Genomic DNA, 23,355 nt, shown 5'->3' on the forward strand with positions numbered 1-23,355 from the left:
GAACACACAAAGATCCACCTGCCTCTGCCTCCTTTTTTTTTTTTTTTAAAGATTTATTTAGTTATTAAGTATACAGTGTTTTGCCTGCATGTATACCTGCACACCAGGAGAGGGCACCAGATCTCATTATTGATGGTTGTGAGCCACCATGTGATTGCTGGGAATTGAACTCAGGACCTTTGGAAGAACAGGCAGTGAGTACTCTTAACGTCTGAGCCATCTCTCCAGTGCCCTTGCCTTTGCCTTCTTGAGTGCTGGGATTAAAGGCGTGTACCACCACACTCAGCTTACAACCAATATTTCTTTTCTTTCTGAATTTATGTATAGTAAGTATGTGCTTCAGAAGTCAAAAGAGGGGGGTCCTAAAAGGGAGTCAGATCCCTTGAAACTAGAGTTACTAATGGTTGTGAACCATCATATGGATATTAGGAATTGAGTCCAGGTCCTCTGCAAGAGCACTAAGTGTTCTTAACCACTGAACCATCTCTCCAGCCCAACTGTCAATATTTCATAAGAAAAATAAAATCAAACAGGGTAGGGTGGTGGTGGCTCATGCCTTTAAGTCCCAGCAGTTGGGAGGCAGAGAAAAGAGGCTAGATCTCTGGGTTCAAAGCCAAAGTGTGTACTAGGACTGCTAGGGATACAAAAAGAAATCCTGTCTTGAAAACAAAACAAAAAACAGTGGGGGGGAAAAAAAAAGAAAGGAAGAAAGAAAGAAAGAAAAATAAGATTAAATATCTTTTTTGAACTCTTAATATAAACCAGTAATCCATTATTGTCATAATATATAGTAAGTATTAAAGCTACTATTATGCATAGCTTAAGCTTAAAGTTTAAACAACTGCTGAAATGAAACGTAAAGGCAAATGAAATGCTAGAAAGACATTCACCACTAAAGCTACATCAGAGTCATGAAAATTGTTAACACTTAGTGTTCTTTTATAGCAATCTCAAATTAAGGAGAGTGATAGTAATTAAAAAAATAGCAACTGGGGCAGGGCACAGTGGCCACACCTACAATCTCAGCACTCAAGAGGCAGTAGCAGGCGGATCACTATGAGTTTGAGGCCAGCCTGGTCTACAAAGTGAGTCCAGGACACCCAAGGTTACACAGAGAAACCAAAAACAACAACAACAACAACAAAAAAGCAGTTGGAGATGGAGAGATGGCTCAAGGAGTACTTAGTTGCTCTTTCAAAGGACCAGAGTTCAATTCTCAGCACCTACATGGCGATTTATAGTTGTCTATAACTCCTGTCCCAGAGAATCTGATGCTCTCTTCTGGCATCTTCTAGCACTGCACACATGTAGAACACAGACATACACAAAGTATCAACACTCATACACATAACTAAAAACAAACAAAAGTTTTAAAACATTAAGATACCAATTGGTTCAATTTATTTTTCTTAATTTTTAAAAAGATTTATTCTATGTAATGAGTTCCATGACAGACAGACAGGGATATGTAAAGAGACCCTATCTCAAAACAAAACACTGAACAAATAAAATCAAATTTATTCATTTATTCATTTTATGTGTTTTATTTACATGTTAGAATTCACACCACATGTGTGCCTGGTGTCAGCAGAGGTCAGAAGAGAATAGCTGGCTAAGCAGTGGTGGTGGCGCACGCCTGTAATCCCAGCACTCAGGGAGGCAGAGGCAGGCAGGTCGCTGTGAGTTCAAGGCCAGCCTGGTCTGCAGAGTGAGTCTAGAACAGCTGGAGCTACAGAGAAACCCTGTCTCAAAAAGCAAAAGAGGATATCAGATAAAATGGAGTTATAGATGATTATGAACCTCCATGTGAGTGGTGAGAATTAAACCTGGGTCCCTTACAAAACCTGGGTCCCCTACAAAAGGAACAAATGAAATGCTCTTAACTGCTGAGCCATCTCTTCAGCCCTTTTTCAATTTACTGAATGCCTCCAACAACATGCTCCAATGTAACTGGTAATGATTAAATACATTAAAAGAAATATCAGAGAATTTACTCTATGATAACAGAGATGAACATACATAAGAAACATTCCAACTTACTAACAGTCAATGAGATTTACTAAATAAGCAAAGCCAAAAAAAAAAAAAAAACAAGGAGAAACACAGCATCCGTGAAAGTCTCCTTTGATTGATGTTATAACCAAAGAATACAGAATACTAGGGTAGAGAGATGGCTTAGAGGTTAAGAGCATCATCTGCTCTTCTAGAGGTCCTGTGTTCAATTCCCAGCAACCACATGGTGGCTCACAACCATCTGTAATGAGATCTGGTGCCTTCCTGAGGCAGGCAGGTGCGTATTCAGGCAGAATACTGTATAAATAACAAATACATCTTTTTTTTTTTAAAGGACATAAAATACCAAATAAACAGTAGATAATATAGACTCGCTGAAAAAAATTTTTTTTCATCTTTTGAGACAGGGTTTCTATATGTAGCCCTGCCTCACTTTGAACTCAAGAGAGCCAGCCTGCCTCCCTCATCACAGAATGCTTGAATTAAAGCCATGCACTGGGATGACTCAGTGGTTAAAAGCATGTACTGCTCTTCCAAAACACCTAAGTTTGGTTCCCAACACCCACGTAGGATGGCTAAAAGCTGCCTGTAACTCCAGCAGCATGGCATCTCACATCCTCTACTGGCCTCTTACAGAGCCTGAGAGCATACATGCAAAACACACACACACACACACACACACACACACACACATGCACGCACGCACACGCAAACACACACACACACATTTTTAAAACTTAAAAAGCACAATGTCATGTAAGTAGAATGAAAAAAACATGTAATGAAAAATAACTTACAACTTTGTATGGCTCAGCAAAGAGAGGAGAGCTAGGTGGGAAGGCGTCTTCACCCTGCTGGATTTCCTGATTCCGCCTTTCCCGTTCTTTCATGCGCAGCACATTCCGGTCTTCACGGTTCATGTTGCTATAAAAGAAGCACAATTTTTACATCACAAAAATAAAAATTTAACATTCTGTACTGACTGTCAATTTAATACTCCAAATGGAGATTTCAACTTCTATAAATCTGAACAGTTAACAGGCCCTTGTGCTCAAGTGGGATTCTGGCACTGGTTTTAGCAACTAGTAGCAATATCATTTTCCAGTCGCCCAGGGAGAAAACATTAGCTAGAATATGAGAAACCACTACTCCATCAAAACCATTTCTTTTTTTTTTTTTTTTTCAGTGCTAGGAATTGAACCCAGGGCCTCACACATTCTAGGCAAGCATTCTTCAATTTCTCGGCCCCAAACATGACAATATTTCAAGTACTCTGCTACCTGAAAGTGAGCTGAGTACATTCAGAGGGAAAGGATTTCCTACTTAAACCATTTTTCAGTATTTCTTCTTCACAATGCTAACTGGCAATATCTTTGTGGCATATAACCCACTCCCATCTACCACCCAAACCCCATGTCGAGCTCTTTTCTCTACTTTGCATCTACCTTATCTCAATTTCTTTTTATCCCAAACACAGCTTCCTTGATGTCCATCCTTATGGCAGTTTGACCTCAGCTTTGCTGTTGTTCTAGACTCCCTAAAAAATGACATTTCTGCTCTAAATACATTAGTATTTCAATTAATGCCTCAATAAGTGGCAAACTGAGGCTTTCAGTGATAGAATTTAAAATTAGCATGTGTTAGTAAGTATAACTAAAAGAAAAAGTATTTGGGGAGAAATGGAGAAAATGGGAATGGTATTTTTATAATCATGATAGTACTATATTGTCACTAGAATAAACCAAGAGAAATAGCTTATTTATCTGTAACAGTAGATACTTTTGTCTGAATTGACAATAATGAAAGTAAGTATAAAATGCTAGGTAAGTAATAGCAGGATCTCTGCTGCTAGTTTCCCTGAAGTTAAATATAGATTAAGCTTTTATCTTGATTTTGTTTCAAAAGAGGAAGAAAGAAAGAAAGAAAGAAAGAAAGAAAGAAAGAAAGGGAAGATGGAAGGAAGGGAAGGAAAGAAGGAAGGAGAGACAGTAACACAAAGACACAGAGACAGCCCAGCCAAAAGGAGAAATCAGTGTATATCTGTGGAACCTATTTTAAACCAAACAAGAAAACAGAAGTTAAGCTGGGCAGCAATGGCACTCGCCTTTAATCCCAGCACTCAGGAGGCAGAGGCAGGTGGATCTCTGAGTTGAAGGCCAGCCTGGCCTACTGGAGCTCCATCAGACCAGGAAGACACTTATCATTTAAGACTGAAGAGGAAGCTCTATGGTTAGGAGCACTTGCTGTTCTGTAAGTCCAAGGTTCAGTGCCCAGAACTCACACAATGTTTCCCAAGTGTCCTTAACTCCAGCTCAGGGGATCTGGCACCCTCTTTTGGCCTACTCAGACACTAAACATGCATACACTGTACATACATACACACAGGCAAAACATTCATGAACAATAATGGACAGAGAGATTATAAGTGTTTCAAATGTGCATTCAAGTTGTTTCTTTTTCTTTCTTTCTTTTCTTTTTTTTTTTTTTTCCAGACTGTGAAATTTATTACTGAACATAGTAGGGTACAGGAGAGCACTGTGAAATCCCTTAGGAATTCAGGGCTTATCATTTATCCAGGGGTCCTTGACTGGGGATATATTTGACCTTACAGCCATCAGGAATAAGCCCCTTCTCACTTCTCAAATTCATCTGTATTAAGCTTGGTGAAGCCCTACTTCTTTGAGATGTGGCTCTCTTGGTAGCCAGGGATCTTGAACTTGGCTCTATGCAGAGGCTCAATCACAGGTCCCTTATTCTGCAGCTTGGTGGATGAGCACAATAGCCTGGCCAATGTGAACCCAGGCACTGTGCCCTGGGGCTTCCCAAAGGTACCATGCATACTTGTCTGGATCCCGTCTGCCCCAGTACAAGAAAGCATCTTGATTTGGTGATATGGAAAGGGTGAAGCCTCACTTGAATATGAAAGCCACCCTTGCCGTAGCTCTTCACTGTGTATTTGTTGGCACAAATAGGGGCAACCTCCAGGGCTTCAGAATAGAGTTGCTCACATTCACCTGACACCATGTGCCCACAAAGTAGAAATTCATCAACTTTTGCCTTCTGTCCCAAGATGCAGATCTTAGCATCAGGGACCCTTCAGCAAAAGTTCTTATAATACTGGTGACACTAGGCGGTGCAGTTGTCAGTGGTGACAATAGACTCTTCAGGGGCTCACCAGAGGAAAAGAGGCAAGTTGTTTCTTTTTAAACACAAGCTTTTTTTTAAACACACAAGCACACATGTACTGTGACGTGCGGAGATTAGAGGACAACTTACAGAAGTCAGTTCTCTCCTATTGTGTGGGTTCCAGAGATTATCCTTAAAGTGTCAAGTTTGGGAATAAATGCTTTTACCTGCTGAGCCATCTCCCTGGCCCTTAGGTTGTTTCTTACATGTGTGTATAATATTCTAGTGTAGCTAATATACAACCTACTGTAGTACACAAAAATACTATTGTTTTCTTTAGTTTCCCTAATACCTATCATTCTATAGAACCATACAAATTATTTTAATTTTTCTCTAATGAATACCATAAACATTTATACTTTAGTCAGAGGATAAAACCAAAAGAAATCCTTTAGCATATTTGGATAAATTAATAAGTATTATTATATTAACAATCAAATTTCAATTGGGACTCTTGAATTAAGGTGCTGCCAAAATACAAAGCTATTTAGAGTCTAAGGGACATGGTAACTACCAATTTTCTAAACTCAAATCCTGAAAGATAACGCTAGGGTGGAAGTCATCAGTGGAGTGCAAGCTCATCGGTTGGAGTTTTATCCTCATAACCAAAAACAAAAAACATAGGTCAGAAAATGTAAAAATTAAAAATAAAGAAAGAAAAGGAAAAAGACTTAATGTTATATATCAAACAGCATTAAAACAACTCAAAAATATATTAAGGAAAAAAAACTCGCCTCTTTTTGTGTGTTTTTTTGTTTTTGTTTTTCAAGAAAGGTTTCTCTGTGGTGTAGCCCTGGCTGTCCTGGAACTTGCTCTGTAGACCAGGTTGGCTTCAAACTCAAAGATCCACCTGCCTCTGCCTCCCAAGTGCTGGGATTAAAAGTGTATACCACCACTGCCTGTTTTGTTTGTCTGTTTGTTTGTTTGCTTTATGTGTATGAGTGTTCTTCCTGCATGTATGTCTTAGATCCTCCTGGACCTGGACTTACAGACAGCTGTGAGACACCATATGGATGTTGAGAATTGAACCCAGGTCCTTTGGAAGAACAGACAACCACTGAGCTAATTCTCCAGGACCCCTGTTTTTCTTTGTAAAGAAAGGATATTATTTTAAAGGAGAATCCTTGGTTACTATCGTTTGTCACCTCTTCTTCTGTCCTGATGATCTTATTGATAAGTTTTAGACCAATAAACCTGTGGGGAAAATTCTAGACTTTTGGTTTCTTTAAAACACACAGAAATAGCCGGGCATGGGGTGCATGCCTTTAATCCCAGCACTCGGAGGCAGAGGCAGGCAGACTGCTGTAAATTCAAGGCCAGCCTGATCTACAAGGGGAGTCTAGGACAGCCAAGGCTACACAAAGAAATCTTGCCTCAAAAAAAAAAACAAAAAACAAAAACAAAAACAAAAAAAAAACACCACACACACAGAAATTTTTTTGCTTGTTTGTTTTTTCGAGACAGGGTTTCTCTGTGTAGCCTTGACTGTCCTGGACTTGCTTTGTAGTCCAGGCTGGCCTCAAACTCACAGCGATCCGCCTGCCTCTGCCTTCCGAGTGCTGGGATTAAAGGCGTGCGCCACCACGCCTGGCTCAGAAATATTATGAGAATATGTTTCCTTTTTAATCCCAGGTGTGGTGATAAGAGGCTACTTCACAGCAGCTGACTATGATTTGCCTGGTACTCTAGCAGGAGTGTGGTTTTGATAGCTGCACATAGTTCCTGCAGTTGTGTGGGGATTTGGTATTGTGGGACTTTGTTGAATATAAATGCTAGAGCCCATAGGTGGGGTTGGTGGTTGGTCATCGTTCAGGGGTTTGTTAGCGGCAAGCTCAAAGAAGAAACAAGAAGAAAGAAATTAGATTCAATGATCTCTCCCTCTCCCTCTCCTCTCTCCTTCTTTCTCTCCTGTCTGGTGATAGGGGTGAAATTTGGGAGTGGAGGTGGAAGGAGGATAAAGGGTGAAAAAAAAAAACCCACAAATTACAAAAGACTAGCTACATTAACCTTTCAAAGTAATTTAGGATCCCAAATCCTTCTGCTTAAACTTAAAACTATCTGAAACAACTTTGGTCTCTTACTACTGAAATATACTAGCCCTATCAAAAAATGAATGTTGCCAGGTGTGATGGCCCAGCACTCAGGTGGCAGAGGCAACCAGATCTCTGTGAGTTCTAGGCCAGTCTGGGCTACAAAGAGTGTCCAGGACAGCCAGGGCTAAAACAGAGAAACCCTGTCTCAAAAAAACCAAAATGGAGCTGAGCACAGTGGCACATGCCTATAATCCCAGCACTAGGAGAGAAGAGGCAGTGCAAAAGCGAGTCCAAGACAGCCAAGGCTACACTGAGAAACCCTGTTTCAAAACACCAAAACAAGAAAAAGAAAAAAGAAAAACCAAAAAGGTCATGAGGAGAACAAACATTGCAAACTCCCAGGAACTGCTATATTGAACTAACACCATATAAGCCAACTGAATCTAATGGTTACTAAACAACACTTCAACAAAAGAACACTCATTCTCCTCACACACACATAGACCATTTTCCAGTACAGAACTACATGTCAAACAATAAAACAAGTCTCAATAAACTGAAAAATAAATAAATAAATAAATAAATAAAGTGTGCTCTCTAACCATACTGTGATGAAGTTAGAAGTCAGGAACTGAGGAGATCACAGTATGTAGCAATGGGTTTCTCTGTGTGGCCCTGGCTGTTCTGGACTCACTTTGTAGACCAGGCTGGCCTCAAACTCACAGTGATCCACCTGCCTCTACCTCCCTGAGTGCCGGGATTACAGGCGCACATCATCATGCCAGGCTGAAAAGGATACTGTTGATTGTTGTACAGCTGTGAATATACCATAAACTGTATACATAAAATGATACAATTTTATGCTATTTGTGTTTCCCCATAATCAATCCAACAGGGGTGAATATATTTGCACATAAACACACTGTGTATGTATAATACATTATCTTTTTTATGTGTTTCTGTGAGTGATTGTGTGAGCTTATGTGCCCACATGCCTGTAGGATTATATGAAGCCGATGAGGGCACTGGATTCCTGGAACCAGAACTAGGAATGGTTGTGAGCTGCCATGTGGGTGCTGGGAACTGGACCTGGGTCCTCTGGAAGAACAGCCAGTGCTCTCAACCCCCGAGCCATCGCTCTAGCCTGAAAAGGAATCAGAAGCCAAGTGCATGGTGGCACACGCCTTCAATCCCAGTTTTCAGAAGGCAGAGGCAGGTGGATCTTTATGAATTCAAAGCCAAAGCCAGCCTGATCTATGACTTGAGTCCAAGACAACTAGAGCTCTGCTACACAGAGAAATTGTGTCTCAAAAAAAAAAAAAAAAAAAAAAAAAAAAAAAAAAAAAAAGAACAAAAAAAACCACAAGAAGCATATGGTAAAGATAAAAATCTAAATATAGCATTACCAATAAATCAGAAATATTCTTTTTATATAAATAATGACATTAATTTTATAATTTTTAAACTAAGATTTTATTTATTTTTAAAAGATTTATTTATTATACTCTGCCTGCACACACACATGTACACCAGAAGAGGACACCAGATCTCATTATAGATGGTTGTGAGCCACCATGTGGTTGCTGGGAATTGAACTTAGGACTTTTGGGAGAGCAGTCAGTGCTCTTAACCTCTGAGCCATCTCTCCAGCCCCTAAATTAAGATTTTTAAATAGTTTAAAATAAAATATGTTGGGCCAGGCATGGTGGTGCAAGCCTTTAATCCCAGTACTTGGAAGGCAGAGGCAGGTGGGTCGCTGTGAGTTTAGCTGGCACGGCAAACATGGTTCCAGGACAGCTGGAGCTGTACAGAAAGACCCTGCCTCTAAATAAACAAACGAGTAAATAAAATGTTGCTTTAACATGCCCATTTCAAGTGAAGTTAAGATTCTGTTGTTACGCCTCCACCCCCTCTGTCTTAAAACTACTAAAAATAAGACTATTCAACTACCAGATTGATGTTTAAACTCCAAAAAGTCAAAATGAGAGTTGAGTTGATATTTCAATTATTTTGAAACAACTGATACTTTATCTTCACCACAATGTACAAAGCCTCATGGACCCAGAAACCCTTTTGGCCTCATTTGCACGATTTCTCTACCCTTGAGAACTTGTGAAGAGATCACTGCCTAGCTGGTAAGGAAACAAAGAGTGCACAGCTGGAGATCAAAGCCAAACTGACGAAACATCAGGTCCCAAGACAGTCGTTTGTACAGAAGGGCTCTTGCCCAAAAGCAGTGCTGAGAAGATACACAGTTTACAGTTAAAAAAAATCCACTACTGAGCTTTATCTTCAGATGTAAAATACAAAAAGTTATAAAAACAAAGATAACAATTCTATAGCTTTTTTTCCCCCTGTTGTGTGTGTTGTATTTGTTAATGTGAATATGTGCATATGTGCCTGTGGAGTCAGAGGTCAATTTTGGGTGACTTTCTCAATCTCTTTTCACCTTATTTTTTGAGCCACAATTTATCATTGAACAGAGGAGCTCCAGAGATCTGCCTGCCCTCCTCCTTCACCAATCCTGGGGAACTTTTCTCACTGAGTTATCTCCTTGGCCTGTCATTCTATTTTCTTTTTTCAATTTTATGTTCATTGGTGTTTTGCCTGCATGTATGTCTGTGTGAAGGTGCCAGGTCCCCTGGAACTAAAGTTACAGGCATGAGCTACCATGTGAGTGCGAGGAACCGACCCTTGGGTCCTCTGGAGAGCCAGTGCTCTTAAGCACCGAGTCGTCTCTCCAGCTGCCACTTCTATTTTCTTAATCAAAACTTTCTTTTTTTAAGTTGGAGTCTCATATAGGCCAGGCTGAGGAGCTCAGGGTGGCCAGGAGGTCCTCGTGGCTCCACTTCCCAAGTCCTAAACAACAGATTTGTACCACCATACCCAGCTCTTCCCCCCAACCCCTTTGGCCAGGACTTGCTTTGTAGACCAGGTTGACCTCAAACTCACAGAGATCCACCAGCCTCTGCCTCCCAGTGTGCCCGGCCATGTCCAGCTCTCAATCAAATTTCTATTTTTCTTTCAGTTTTTTTGTTTTTCTTTTTGTACACTTCAAATTTCTATTATCCTGTCTCATAAATCATTTTCAACCAGGTCTCAAAGCTTCCTAAAAGTTGCACAGACTTTCTCTTTCCTATTTCCAAAGTATCCATTGAGTCTTATGACTTTCCCTCATCCTAACTATTCCACAAATTACTTTCTCTTATGAGACAAAGATAAAAAAAAAAACCACCTAGAATATTAAAAATTAAAGACAGAGCCGGGTGTAGTGGCACACACACCTTAATCCCAGCACTCGGGAGGCAGAGGCAGGTGGATTACTGTGAGTTCAAGGCCAGCCTGGTCTACAAAGCAAGTCCAGGACAGCCAAGGCTACACAGAGAAACCCTGTCTCAAAAAACAAAACAACAACAACAACAAAACAAATTTAAAGACAGGGCTGGGCATGGTGGTGCATGTCTTTAGTCCCAGCACTTGGAAGGCAGAGGCAGGCGGATCACTGTGAGTTCAAGACCAGCCTAGTATACAAAGTCAATCTAGGACAGCCAAGGCTACACAGAAATCTGTCTCAAAAAACCTAAAAAATAAAAGATAAAAATAAAAAATTAAAGACAGGGGTCAGGTGTAGTGGTGAACAGCTTTAATTCCAGCACTCAAAGGCCAAGAAGCAGGTGGACTTCTCTAAGTTTAATTCTAGCCTGGTCTACACAACCAGTTTCAGGACAGCCAGGGCTACACAGAGAAACCTTGTCTTGAAAACAACAAGCAGGTGGTGGTGGTGCACGCCTGTAATCTGGCACTAAGGAAGCAGAAGCAAATGGATTTCTGTGAGTTCCAGGCCAGCCTGATCTACAAAGAGAGCTCCAAGACATCCAGGCAGGACTATTACACAGAAAAACCCTTTCCTGGGAAAATAAGGAAATAACAAATCTGAAACTATACCTTCTCAGCACTTAACTATCAGTTCTGAGAATATCATCATCTAAATAATCTTCTTTCCGCCTGGCTACAAAGAACAACAAGGAAATAATTCTTCCTATCAAAAGCTCATCTCCCGCAACTCACTATCTTCTGGATCTTTACCAGTTCCTGCCAGCTCTGCAGCAACTTCAACTTCTTCCTCTCTAATGAACCCTTTTAACCCTACCCATCAGCATTTACTGTATTTTTTTAAGGTCAGGGTAATGCTGGGTATGGTGGTACACATCTTTCATCTGAGCACTGAAGAGGCAGAGGCATGCAGATCCAGTGAGCTCAAGGCTGGCCTGGTTTACATAGAGAACTCCAGACCAGCTTGGGTTACATAGATGGATCTTGTCTCAAAAGGACAAAAGCCAAAACAAAACAAAAAAGGTTGTCTCATTTGAGACTTTTGTAACATATATTCATTCATGTTCCTGCTGGGGAGGTAGACGTAGGAGGATCAGTTCTTAGCCAGCTTGTGCTAAGAACAAGAAAGCCACTCTGCTCTATAGAAAACCTAAGTCCAAATTTTTCACTTTAAGATTTTAAAATATTCACAATTCAACTTAACCTAATTTATAAACCCTTGAAATTTTATAAGTCTGGCTGGGTGGTAGTGTCTAACACCTTTAATCCCAACACTCAGGAGGAAGAGGCAGGCAGATTTCTATGAGTTCAAGGCCAGCCTGGTCTACAAAGCAAGTTCCAGGGTGAGATACAGACACACACACACACATAGTTTCAAAAAAAATTATGAGAGCCAGGCATGGTGGCGCATGCCTTTAATCCCAGCATTTGGGAGGCAGAGACAGGCAGATCCCTGTGAGTTCAAGGCCACCTGGTCTTCAAAGTGAGTCCAGGACAGGTAAGGCTACACAGAGAAAAAACCCTGTCTCCAAAAAAACTAAAGAACAAAAGAAAAGAAAAGAAAAGAAAAGAAAAGAAAAGAAAAGAAAAGAAAAGAAAAGAAAAACACTATGGACCTGAAAATAACCTACATGCATTCAGATCCAGGTCTGTTACTCAGACTATTCTCTTTACCCAGATGAAAGTCCTTCCTTCATTCTCCCAGTTTCTAATACCCCAGCATATACTCACTTCCTCCAAGAACCTTCTAAGACTACTGTGTCACTAAAATCACTTACTCCCCAAAGTTTTCTTTGTATTTCATTTGGCACTTAGCACTTCCCTCCAGTAGAGTTACCGTATTTACTATTACTCCATCTCCTTAGTAGGAATCCACTCCCATATCATAAGCTCTGGAGAACAAGTAATATGGCTATTATTTTAGTTCTACTTTCTTCCCTCCAATGCTTACCTCGGTGACTAGCATACAGAAATTCTAAACAAACTGCGATTTTTATAAAGTAACACTAAAGTGTTACTGCATCAAAAGGCAAAATATGTCAGGAGTACTCACTAAAGGTTGGGTTTCAGAATACCATGTACTCTTTTCTATCCACAGATAACATTCCATTTCCTAAGAATCTGGATTATATTTGATAAAAGTGAGAGGGTCCTTGTCCTACAATTATTATGCAACACAAGCATTAATAATAACACTCTGAGGCCGGGCGTGGTGGTGCACGCCTTTAATCCCAGCACTCGGGAGGCAGAGACAGGCAGATCGCTGTGAGTTCGAGGCCAGCCTGGTCTACAAAGTGAGTCCAGGATGGCCAAGGCTACACAGAGAAACCCTGTCTTGAAAAACCAAAAAAAAAAAAAAAAAAAAAAAAAAAAAAAAGAAAGAATAATAACACTCTGAACATCTTGTTTTTATGGTAATTGTTTTGAAAGTTAATACCTAAAAGAAAACTAGCATGTATATATATATACAAAAGAATTCCATGCACAACCAGGAATGATGGCACACACTTGTAATCCCAGCACTCAGGAAGAAGAGGCAGGACATTCAACCAGAAAGTTCAAAGCTAGCCTAGGCTATGTTTTAAAAAGGAAAAATGCACCAGTAGTGGTGGTGTATGCCTTTAATCCCAGCACTCAGGAAGCAGAGGTAGATGGATCCAGACCAGCCTAGTCTACAAAGTGAGTCCAGGACAGGCAGGGCTCTATTACACAGAAAATACCTGTCTCCTAAAACAAACAAACAAAATAAAACAAGAAAAAGAAAAATGGACACAAAGAATCAAATTTTACTTTTCCTTAACCCCTTATGCTTGCTGGGCAATGGCGGTGCATGTCTTTAATCCCAACCTGGCCTACGTAGTAAATTCCAGGATAACCAGGGATAAATGGAGAGACACTGTTCCAAAAAGGGAAAAAGAAAGAAAAAAAGAAACAACAACCATGTAAAACCATGTTCTCAAATATTAAATACAAATAAATGCTGCCTCTCCAGGATATCTGAACATAGAAATACATATGTGCATGCATACATAAATTGATATGGATTGCTTGTTGTCTCAGATAGGGTCATGTGTAGTCCAAGATAGCTTCAAACTAGACTTGTAGTTAAGAATGACCTTGAGCAAGGTGGTAGTAGCACACGCCTTTAATCCCAGGTGCAGAGGCAGGCAGATCTCTGTGAGTTCGAAGCCAGCCTGGTCTACAAAAGCGAGTCCATGATAGCCAGGGCTGCACACAGAAACCCTGTCTCAAAAAACCAAAAAAACTTAGTCAGACATGGTGGCACATGACTTTAATCCCAGCATTCAGGAGGCAGAGGCAAGTGGCTCTCTTTGGGTTTGGGGCCAGCCTGGTCTACAATATGAGTTCTGGACAGCCTGGACTTTACACAGAGAAATCCTGTCTCAATAATAATAACTGTAAGCCTTTATACACTAGTTCATGGAATTCCAATCTCATAATACCATATCAGCTTCTAAGGTTGTATTGTGGTGTTGTGACAGTCTTACTAGTCTAGCCTGACCTCAAGTTTATCATCTTCCTACTCCAGCCTCCCAATATGCTGGAATCATAGGCTTATGCCTTCACTCCCAGCTTTAGCTGATAATTTTTGGTCAGATTTTATTGTTGTGTTCTTTTGAGGCATTTTCACATAGCTCAAAGTGGCCTTCAACTGCTAGTCCTCCTGACTCCATCCACTGGGATGATAGCTATGGGTCACTATACATCCCTATGCCTGGCTAGTGATGTAAAGAGTTTTCTTTACCTGTGAATTGTGGAGCTCCACTTGTTTCATTTATTTATTTATTTATTTATTTATTTATTATTTTTGGTTTTTTGAGACAGGGTTTCTCTGTGTAGCCTTGGCTGTCCTAGACTCGCTGTGTAGACCAGGCTGGCCTCGAACTCACAGCGATCAGCTTGCCTCTGCCTCCTGAGTGCTGGGGCTAAAGGTGTGCACCACCATAACTGGCCACTTTTTTCATTTATGATTATGGCCCAACTGTGTTTCTAGTATCACTGCTAAAGTTTGTAACCAACACTCTATGGAAATAAATTGTTTCAAAGTTTATTAACTACAAAGATGACCAACTCCACATACATCAAAAGCATGTCTAAGTGCTAAGCCAGACTTCCTCTGGACCTATTCTACCTGCAATAAATAACACACTCCATGTCATAATCCAATTTTATCCAACATCTTTCCCAGCTGAAACCACTACAAAGTCATTAGTGCAATGCACTGAGACAGCAAAACACAATAAATAACAAAATCTAAACATGGCAAAAAAAAAAAAAAGAAAGAAAGAAAGAAAGAAAAAAGAAAAAAGTTCCAAGGAAATATGAGGCTATAGCCGGGAGTGGTGGCGCACGCCTTTAATCCCAGCACTCGGGAGGCAGAAGCAGGTGGATCGCTGTGAGTTCAAGGCCAGCCTGGTCTACAAAGTGAGTCCAGGACAGCCAAGGCTACACAGAGAAACCCTGTCTCGAAAAACCAAAAAAAAAAAAAAATGAGGCTATAAAGTCTTCCTTCAGAAGTTTCATGAAACTCATTCCTGCTCAATAAGCCTTAGATAATATGGTAATAAAAACAAAAATAAACATTTCTGTTTTGTTTTTTTTTAAATATTTATTTATTATGTATACAGTGCTCTGCGTGCACATACACCTGAAGGCCAGAAGAGGGCATCAGATCACATTATAGATTGTGAGCCACCACAGGGTTGCTGGGAATTGAGTCAGGACCTCTGGAAGAACAGTCAGTGCTCTTAACCTCTGAGCCATCTCTCCAGCACTGTTTTGTTTTTCAAGACAGTTTCCCTGTGTAGCCCTGGCTGTCCTTACACTCACTCTGTAGACCAGGCTGGCCTCAAACTCAGAGATCCACCTGCCTCTGCCTCCCCAGTGCTGGGACTAAAGACGTGCACCATCATCACCTGGCAAAAATAAAGTTTTAAAAACAGAAAAGAGTGTTAACAAATAAAGACTTAACCTAATCTTGAAAAGGGGTCAGGCTGGGTTTTGGTGGTGCACACCTGTAACCCCAGCACTCGAGAGGCAGAGGCAGGCGAATCTCTGTGAGTTCGAGGCCAGCCTAGTCTACAAAAATGAGTCCAGCCAAGGCTACACAGAGAAACCCTGTGGGGGGGGAGTGTCAGATTTAAATATGTTAAGGAAATAAAATCTTGGATATCAGTCCGATGTGAGAAGTAAAACAGGATGAAGGAAAAGTTGACAACAGTGATGGTCTTAATCAGAGCAAAGAAAAGAATATAATTTGGAGGTGAAGGCATTAATATTAACATGGTGTTCTGACCAGCTTCTAGTCTTATCTCAACTTCAGTTTTTCTGAATTTCATCCTGATTCACAGAGCTACTACAAGCAGACATGTACAGCATGACCCTACCCTAAGAATACAGCAGACAGCTAAGACAATGGCCAGACCATACCTGATGGTACTATAATGCCTAATGTGCTATATAAATATAAATATTATATACACTATTCAGTATCAAATGTTATAATATTCAATATTACATATAAGGTATCTACTATATTATATAATGTATATTATGTATATACAATATATATATCTAAATACTGTATATGTGTGTGTGTGTATATATATATATATACACACACACACATATATATCCTATAAACAACCCCCCCATAGTCACTACAGTAAACTAGGGACCTTGTAACTTACATTAAAGCCATTCATATCTATCCATTATAGTTCATTTGATCTACTAAAGCAAGAACCATCAAATCTTTTTAAGGCCAGATAGTATGTTAGGTTTGGCAGTCCATAGTCAGTTACTCAACTCTGTTCTTAGAGCAGCAAAATCCACCCATAGACAATACATAAACAAATGGTTTGACTGGGTTCCAATACAATCTTATTTATGGATACTACACTTGAATTCCCTATAATATTCTCTTCCCAAATAACAATATTTTTACTCTTGTTACTATTTAAAAACAAAAAACAAAATAAAAATATAAAAGCCATTCTTACCTCATAGGCTGCACAAAACAGGCAACAGGTTACGTTGGGTCTACTGGCCATAGTTCGGTGACCCTTGTACAACCTAGAACTGTCCTCACCTAAACTCTCCAAATATCCCTTTACTGTTAATTTTAATGTAAGACAAAAAAGAAAAAAGAAAAAAGAAAAAAAGAAAGAAAAGAAAAAAAAAAAAGAAAAAGATCTCTTAGTTGACAGGACAGAAAACATTTACATGGCTAACCAAAGAAGTCACTCTATTTGCAAGAAAGTCAATAAACTTGCTGCTTATTTCATATGGCTTTATTACTGTGTGTCCAGAAAGAACAAGATCAGTATAAGCTTTAGTATAATACCTAATTCCTTCCCTGCGAGAATTTATTTCAGAAATGTAGAGGTTGCTCAGGGGAAGAACACCTGCCTACCATACATAAACCCTGAGTTCAATTTCAATACTGCAAAACAAAAACAAACCTAACCTAACAAAACCAGTTTTTGGTTTTTCAAGGCAGGATTTCTCTGTATAACAGCCCTGTCCTGGACTCACTTCATAGACCAGGCTGGCCTTGAACTTACAGAGATGTACCTGCCTCTGCTGAAATTAAAGGCATGCAAATGTACTCCAGGCCTGGCGTGCTAGTGCACACCTTTAATTCCAGCACTCGGGAGTCAGAAGCAGGCAGATCTCTGAGTTCAAGGCCAAACTGGTCTACAAAGTGAGTCCAGGACAGCCAAGTCTACACAGAGAAACACTGTCTCAAAAAAAACCCATTAAAAAAGTATTCTATATGGGAAAAAGCAGGATTGTGTATGTGTATTAAATATACATGAGGGGGCTGGAGAGATAGCTCAGTGGTTAAGAGCACTGTCTGCTCTTCCAAAGGACCTGGGTTCAATTCCAAGCACCCACATGGCAGCTCGCAACTGTCTGTAACTCCAGTTCCAAGGCATCCGACACCTACATACCAATGCACATAAAATAAAACTAAATTTAAAAAAAAATTTTTTAAATACATGAAATAAAGGGTATAGAATCCCTTTTACTCCATTTCTTTCATGTGATGTAGCTGATGAAGTATGTTATTACAAGGTAGACCACTAAAGTGAAAATTAATTTGGGACTGGGAGTCAGGCCTATACTTTCTGTAATAACAGGAAATCTAAGATTTTCAATTCCGATTCAAGTGCTGTAGTCAATCTGCAGCAAAAGAAAACAGTATTGAATACATCTCAGATGATAAAAGAAATACTCCCAAAGGAAAGAAAGAAAGAAAGACAGACAGACAGACAGACAGACAGACTCCCGAACACATTAAGGCCCTTAGATGTAATCATGCTTGGGTTCTTCCTGTCCTCCTATGGCTTATCATCTTTGTTACATTTCTTGAGATATTCAAATTAATTCCTTTTTCTTTAGTTAGGTGTGTATCAAACTAAAGTGCCTACCATATAATCTACGAGGGATATTCAAATGAAAGAATTCTAACTTAAAGATAACAGATTCTTTTCTTCCTTCTTTCTTTTCTTTCTTTCTTTCTTTCTTTCTTTCTTTCTTTCTTTCTTTCTTTTTAAGGTAACAGATTTTATAGTTTTGGCCTAGATGGTCCCCAAAGGCTCCTGTGCTAAAAGCCTAATCCCCAGTCTGTATCACTAGGGATGGCAGAGGCTTTAGAAGGCAGGGCCTAGTGAAAGCAAAGTGGGTCATTAGGGAAATTTCCTTAAAGAAGTTACAGATACTCAATATTTGTGGGCCTCCTTCCCTCCCTTCTTCCTCTTTTCCTTCATTCCTTTCCCTCCCTTTCTCTTCATGGCTGCCATAAAGTGAATTGGCTTCTGTCACTATGACTTTCTACTATGAAATATTCCCTTACTACAGTCCCAAAACTATCAGTTTAAAAAAATAAACAAGCACTGAAATCAATCAATATATCTCTCTCTCTCCTCTCCTTTCTCCCCTCCCCTCACACTCCTCCTCTCTGAGACAGGGGGTCTCATCATTATAGCCTTGGCTGGCCTGGAACTCACTATGTAGACCAGGCTGGCCTCAAAGTCACAGAAATCCACATGTTGCTGTCTCTAGAAATGCTAAGATTAAAGATGTGTACTAACGTGCCTGAAAACATTTTCTCTTTTTAAAGTTGTTTAACTCAAAACATTTTGTCACAGAAATGGAAAGCTAGCAGCAACCAAAGAAGAAGAAAACGGGGCCAGGTGTGGTGGCGCACGCCTTTAATCCCAGCACTCGGGAGGCAGAGGCAGACTGATCTCTGTGAGTTCAAGGCCAGCCTGGTCTACAGAGTGAGTCCAGGACAGCCAAGGTTACACAGAGGAACCCTATCTCGAAAAACAAAAAACAAACCAAAAAAAAAAAAATTCAAGTATGAGCTGGACACACTGGCCCACTCTTGTAATCCAAGCACTCAGGGAGGCAAAGGCAGGTGGATCTCTGTGAGTTTGAGGCCAGCCTGGTCTACAAAGCGAGTCCAGGACAGCCAAGGCTGCACAGACAAACCCTGTCTTAAAATAACAAAACAAAACAAAACAAAAACAAAAAAGGAAAAGAAAGAAAGAAAAGAAAAGAAAATATAGGGAACAGAAGAACATATTACATACTACATGAAACTAAAGGGATACACAGCACAATCCAGACTGTGGAAGTTTAAAGGTCTGGCTTGGTGGTGAATATCTCTAATGCCAGTACGGGAGAGACAGGCAGGCAGAGCTCCATTAGTTCCAGGACATCCTGAGATATATAGTGAGACCCTGTCTCAAAACAAAATAAAACAAATTTTTAAAAAGAAAAAAAAAAAAACCACAAAATTTAAACTATAGTATCCCACAATAATCCCACTATTTAAGAGGTAGATGCAAAAGGATCAGAAATTCAAGGCCAGAGCCCATGCCTTTAATCCTAGCACTTGGGAGGCAGAGGCAGGTGGATAGCTGTGAGTTTGAGACCAGCCTGGTCAACAGGGTTCCAGGACAGCCAGGACTATACAGAGAAACCCTGTCTCGAAAAAAAAAACAAATACAAAAATGTAAGAAAGGAAACTCAAGGCCAGGTCAATAATCTCGTTTGCATCATGCTAAGTCAGATGGAGGAGTCACCATGAGCAAGGCCCATCTTCCTGAACTGAAGAAATTTATGGACGATGGGGCTTTAATCCCTTTATGAATCTTGCGATTGGCGAGTGTGTCAAGATGGCAACTAGTGGGCTAAAGAATACCATCAGAATGGTGGTCATGCGAGAAACCAGAATCATCATCTCACAAGCCGTGGAAAGAGTCTACACAACGGCTCTTCAGCAGAGGAGCCCACATCCCTCCCCAAAGGCCTTGTTGGGTACAAAATTGGGTCAAGCACACTTTCATATGAAATAATTTTCTAAATAAATTTTTGTAATACCCAGAAAAACAAAAACAAAAAGAGAGAGGGAAAAAATAAAAAATAAAAAGGAAGGGGTAAATAAACAAATCCAGGGCTGGAGAGATGGCTCAGAGGTTAAGAGAAAGGCCGGGCAAGGTGGCACACGTCTTTAATCCCAGCACTCAGGAGGCAGAGGCAGGTGGATCTCTGTGAGTTCGAGTCCAGGACAGCCAAGATAACATAGAGAAACCCTGTCTCAAAAAAAAAAAAAGAAGAAGAAGAAGAAGAAAAAGAAGAAAAAGAAGAAAAGCAAATAAATAAATCTAGAAGAAGAAGAAGAAGAAGAAGAAGAAGAAGAAGAAGAAGAAGAAGAAAAAGAAGAAAAGCAAATAAATAAATCTAGGGCGGGAGAGATGGCTCAGATTAAGAGCACTGACTGCTCTTCCACAGGACCTGGATTTAGTTCCCAGCACCTACAAGGCAACTAACTCACAACTGTCTGTAACTCCAAGATCTGACAACACCCACAGACAATACACGCAGGCAAAACACCAATGCACATAAAATAAAAAGAAATAATTATTTAAAGGAAAAGAAAAGAAATCCAAGGCCAGCACCAGCCACAAATATCAGTTTAAGGACCGTCTGGGCTGTTTGAAATCCTGTTTCAAAAAATGTTATTTTTAAGCCAGCGTAGTGGTGTACACCTTTAATCCCAGCACTCGGAAGGCAGAGGCAGGTAGAACAGTGTGAGTTCAAGGCCAGGCTGGTCTACAATTCGAGTGCAGGACAGCCAAGGCTACACAGAGGAACCCTGTCTCGAAAAACTAAAACAAAACTAAAAAAGAGCAGGTATGGTGGCACAGGCCTTTAATCCCAGCACTCGGGAGGCAGAGGGAGGGGGATCTCTGAGTTTGAGGCCAGGTCTACACATCAGGCCCAGGACAGCCAAGGCTAAACACATAAAAACAAACAAACAAACAAAAACCCTAAAAACAAATTTTTTCTAAATCCAATATTAAGATAAAACTAAATTTACTCTGCTTTCCCTCTCCCTGTATGACAGTACCACAAAAATCTCAAGGTGTGGTTGTGCATGTCTATAAGAGGCTAAGGCACAAAGCTGAAACTTTGGGGCCAAAGTTAACACAGGAGCTTGTTTCAAACAAAACAAACAAAACTGTCAGTGAAAATGAACAAGACAAAATAGATCAGGTGGTAAGGCAAGCGTTAATAACAGGAATATTTATTATTACTATCCCACGTACTAGATAGTGTCACTTCAAATACACCAAGATGGACTGAGTTACAACAAGGCCGTAGGGGTACTAAAAACGAATGAACAAACACAAAGTTACAACAGAAGTATAGCTACTTAGTCTTGAACCTTTAACTACAAAGTATTTCACAATAACTGAGACAGGCAAACAGCCTCCCAGAAATGAAATCATTGTTTCAATTTATCAGAGGAAATGAAAAAGGAAACAGTAAAAATATGAGGGTTGGCTCAGCACTTAAGAGCACTTGCCGCTCTTCCAGAGGTCCTAAATTCAATTCCCAGCAACCACATGACTCACAACCATCCATAATAAGATCTGGTGTCCTCTTCTGGTGTGCATGAAGAGAGCGTACTCATATACATTTAAAAAAAAAAATCTTTTGATTTTTTAAATGTGAGGGCTGTGAAACCTTTATAATATGCAGCAAAGGTTTTGTTTGCTTGTTTTGGGGTTTTTTGGTTTTTACTTTTTAAATCTAGAATGTATGTGGAACAGAGATACAACAAAAACAAACAACCCAGAAGCCTGGCATAGTGGAGCATGTTTGTAAACCTTGGCAATCCGGGAAGCCAAAGGAGGACTGCAACCAATCTGAGGCTTCTGGGTTCAGGTTGTGTCCTCAATACTTACTAATACCTCTTTGGAGGCTAGTGAGATTGCTCAGAGGTTAGGAGCACTGGCTGCTTTTCCAAAGGTCCTGAGTTCAATTCCCAGCAATCACATAGTGGCTCACAACCATCTATACGAGGTCTGATGCCCTCTTCTGCTGTGCAAGTATACATGTAGGCAGAACACTGTATATATAATAAATAACTCTTTAATAAAAGAATATCTCTTTAAAATCAGGTGGCACAAACCTTTCATCTCTGCATTTGGGAGGCAGGACAAGTGGAGCTCTGGGAGTTCAAGGCCAGCCTGGTCTACACAGCAAGGTTCAGTCCAGTCAGGGATACCTTTTGAGACTGTGTCTCAAAAACAAACAAAACAAAATAAAAACCTTTGATTTTTCTGAAAAGTACTACAAAGAAAAGGGAAGGTTTCCTACATTTTGGACTCCATTCTAAGCCAATAGTAGTCAAAAAGAAGAAATACCTGTTAAATTCCCGTTTTCTTTGTTCCTCTCAGGTACACATAAAGCCATGACGTCTACCTTATTCCCTCAAAAAAAATTAAGATCCATAACTTTTTGCATTCTTGATCTTCCACAGCACTTTTTGAAGCCAATCCCCTTTCAACTACTGATCACTTGCTCACATAACTTTAGGTTATCTGTAAAATCTTAGATCCGATAAACAGACAATTTCAACTTCAATATGCTATCAAATTCAAGCTAACTACATAAATACTGGAGAAGATAAAGAGTTAGAATAAACAAGGTACTCATTCTAAAGACACTACAATAGACCTTTAAGAAAATTACAACATGCAAATGAATTCATTGTTCCAAAAGAGATATGGTAACCTGAACACAGAAGAGAACGCATGAATCTGAATGTAAGACTGTGTGGCAAACGGAACATTTACTGAAATAAATATCCCTTGTTAGGAATTAATCCCACAACTCCGCTAAACTGCCCAGATCCTTCCAAACCACACACAGGGAAGCCCACCCCAACCAAGCAGTAAAGATTTGGCTATTGGCTATTCTTAAGACACCCTACACCTTGTCTCCACATGAAGATAAATTTGACTTAAAGTAAAATGTGCCTACTGTTCCTACAGAGCTAAGAAAAATCAGGCTGCAAATGACCACAAACTGAATGACAACTGCTGGACTTAATTAAAAAAAAGAAAGAAAACAAAACAAAACAACAAAAAGCGAACAACAACAACAAGCAATACTACTTCTAGGTTTTCAGGAAGTTCGTCATGAAGAGCAATTAAAAATAACTTTTTGAGGCTTTTGTTTGGAGAAATGCAGTGATGACTACGGAACATAAACCTGAAGGAGTTGAAGAAGCCAGCTTTGTTAAAAACCAAGTGGCCACTTGCCAACACTTCTTTATGTATATATGACCAAAGATGATTCTAGGCTTCCTCTCGGTCCACATCGGCTTCTCATTAAATTTCGAATTAAGAAGGATCTCATAAACATTTCAATTCTGGTAAGTTAAAAGGACCGTCAAACAAAG

General features: G+C 39.9%; 1 protein-coding gene across 3 annotated transcripts in view; it reads right to left on the reverse strand.

Moving 5' to 3' along the window:
• The window catches only part of AFF4 (ALF transcription elongation factor 4), a 72,340-nt gene that overhangs the window by 47,639 nt on the left and 1,346 nt on the right, over positions 1–23,355 (reverse strand). For 2 of the 3 annotated variants that reach the window (XM_084762418.1, XM_084762416.1), the window contains exon 2: positions 2,811–2,937. In XM_084762418.1, the coding sequence (XP_084618544.1) occupies positions 2,811–2,933 (123 nt within the window). In that variant the 5' untranslated portion in view covers positions 2,934–2,937. Of the gene's footprint in view, positions 1–2,810; positions 2,938–22,315; positions 22,979–23,355 lie in introns of those variants that run through there. The other variant, XM_084762417.1, reaches the window with a different exon arrangement.

Source organism: Acomys minous (genome assembly GCF_964271855.1).
Source record: "Acomys minous genome assembly, chromosome: 16".
Lineage (NCBI taxonomy): Eukaryota > Metazoa > Chordata > Mammalia > Rodentia > Muridae > Acomys > Acomys minous.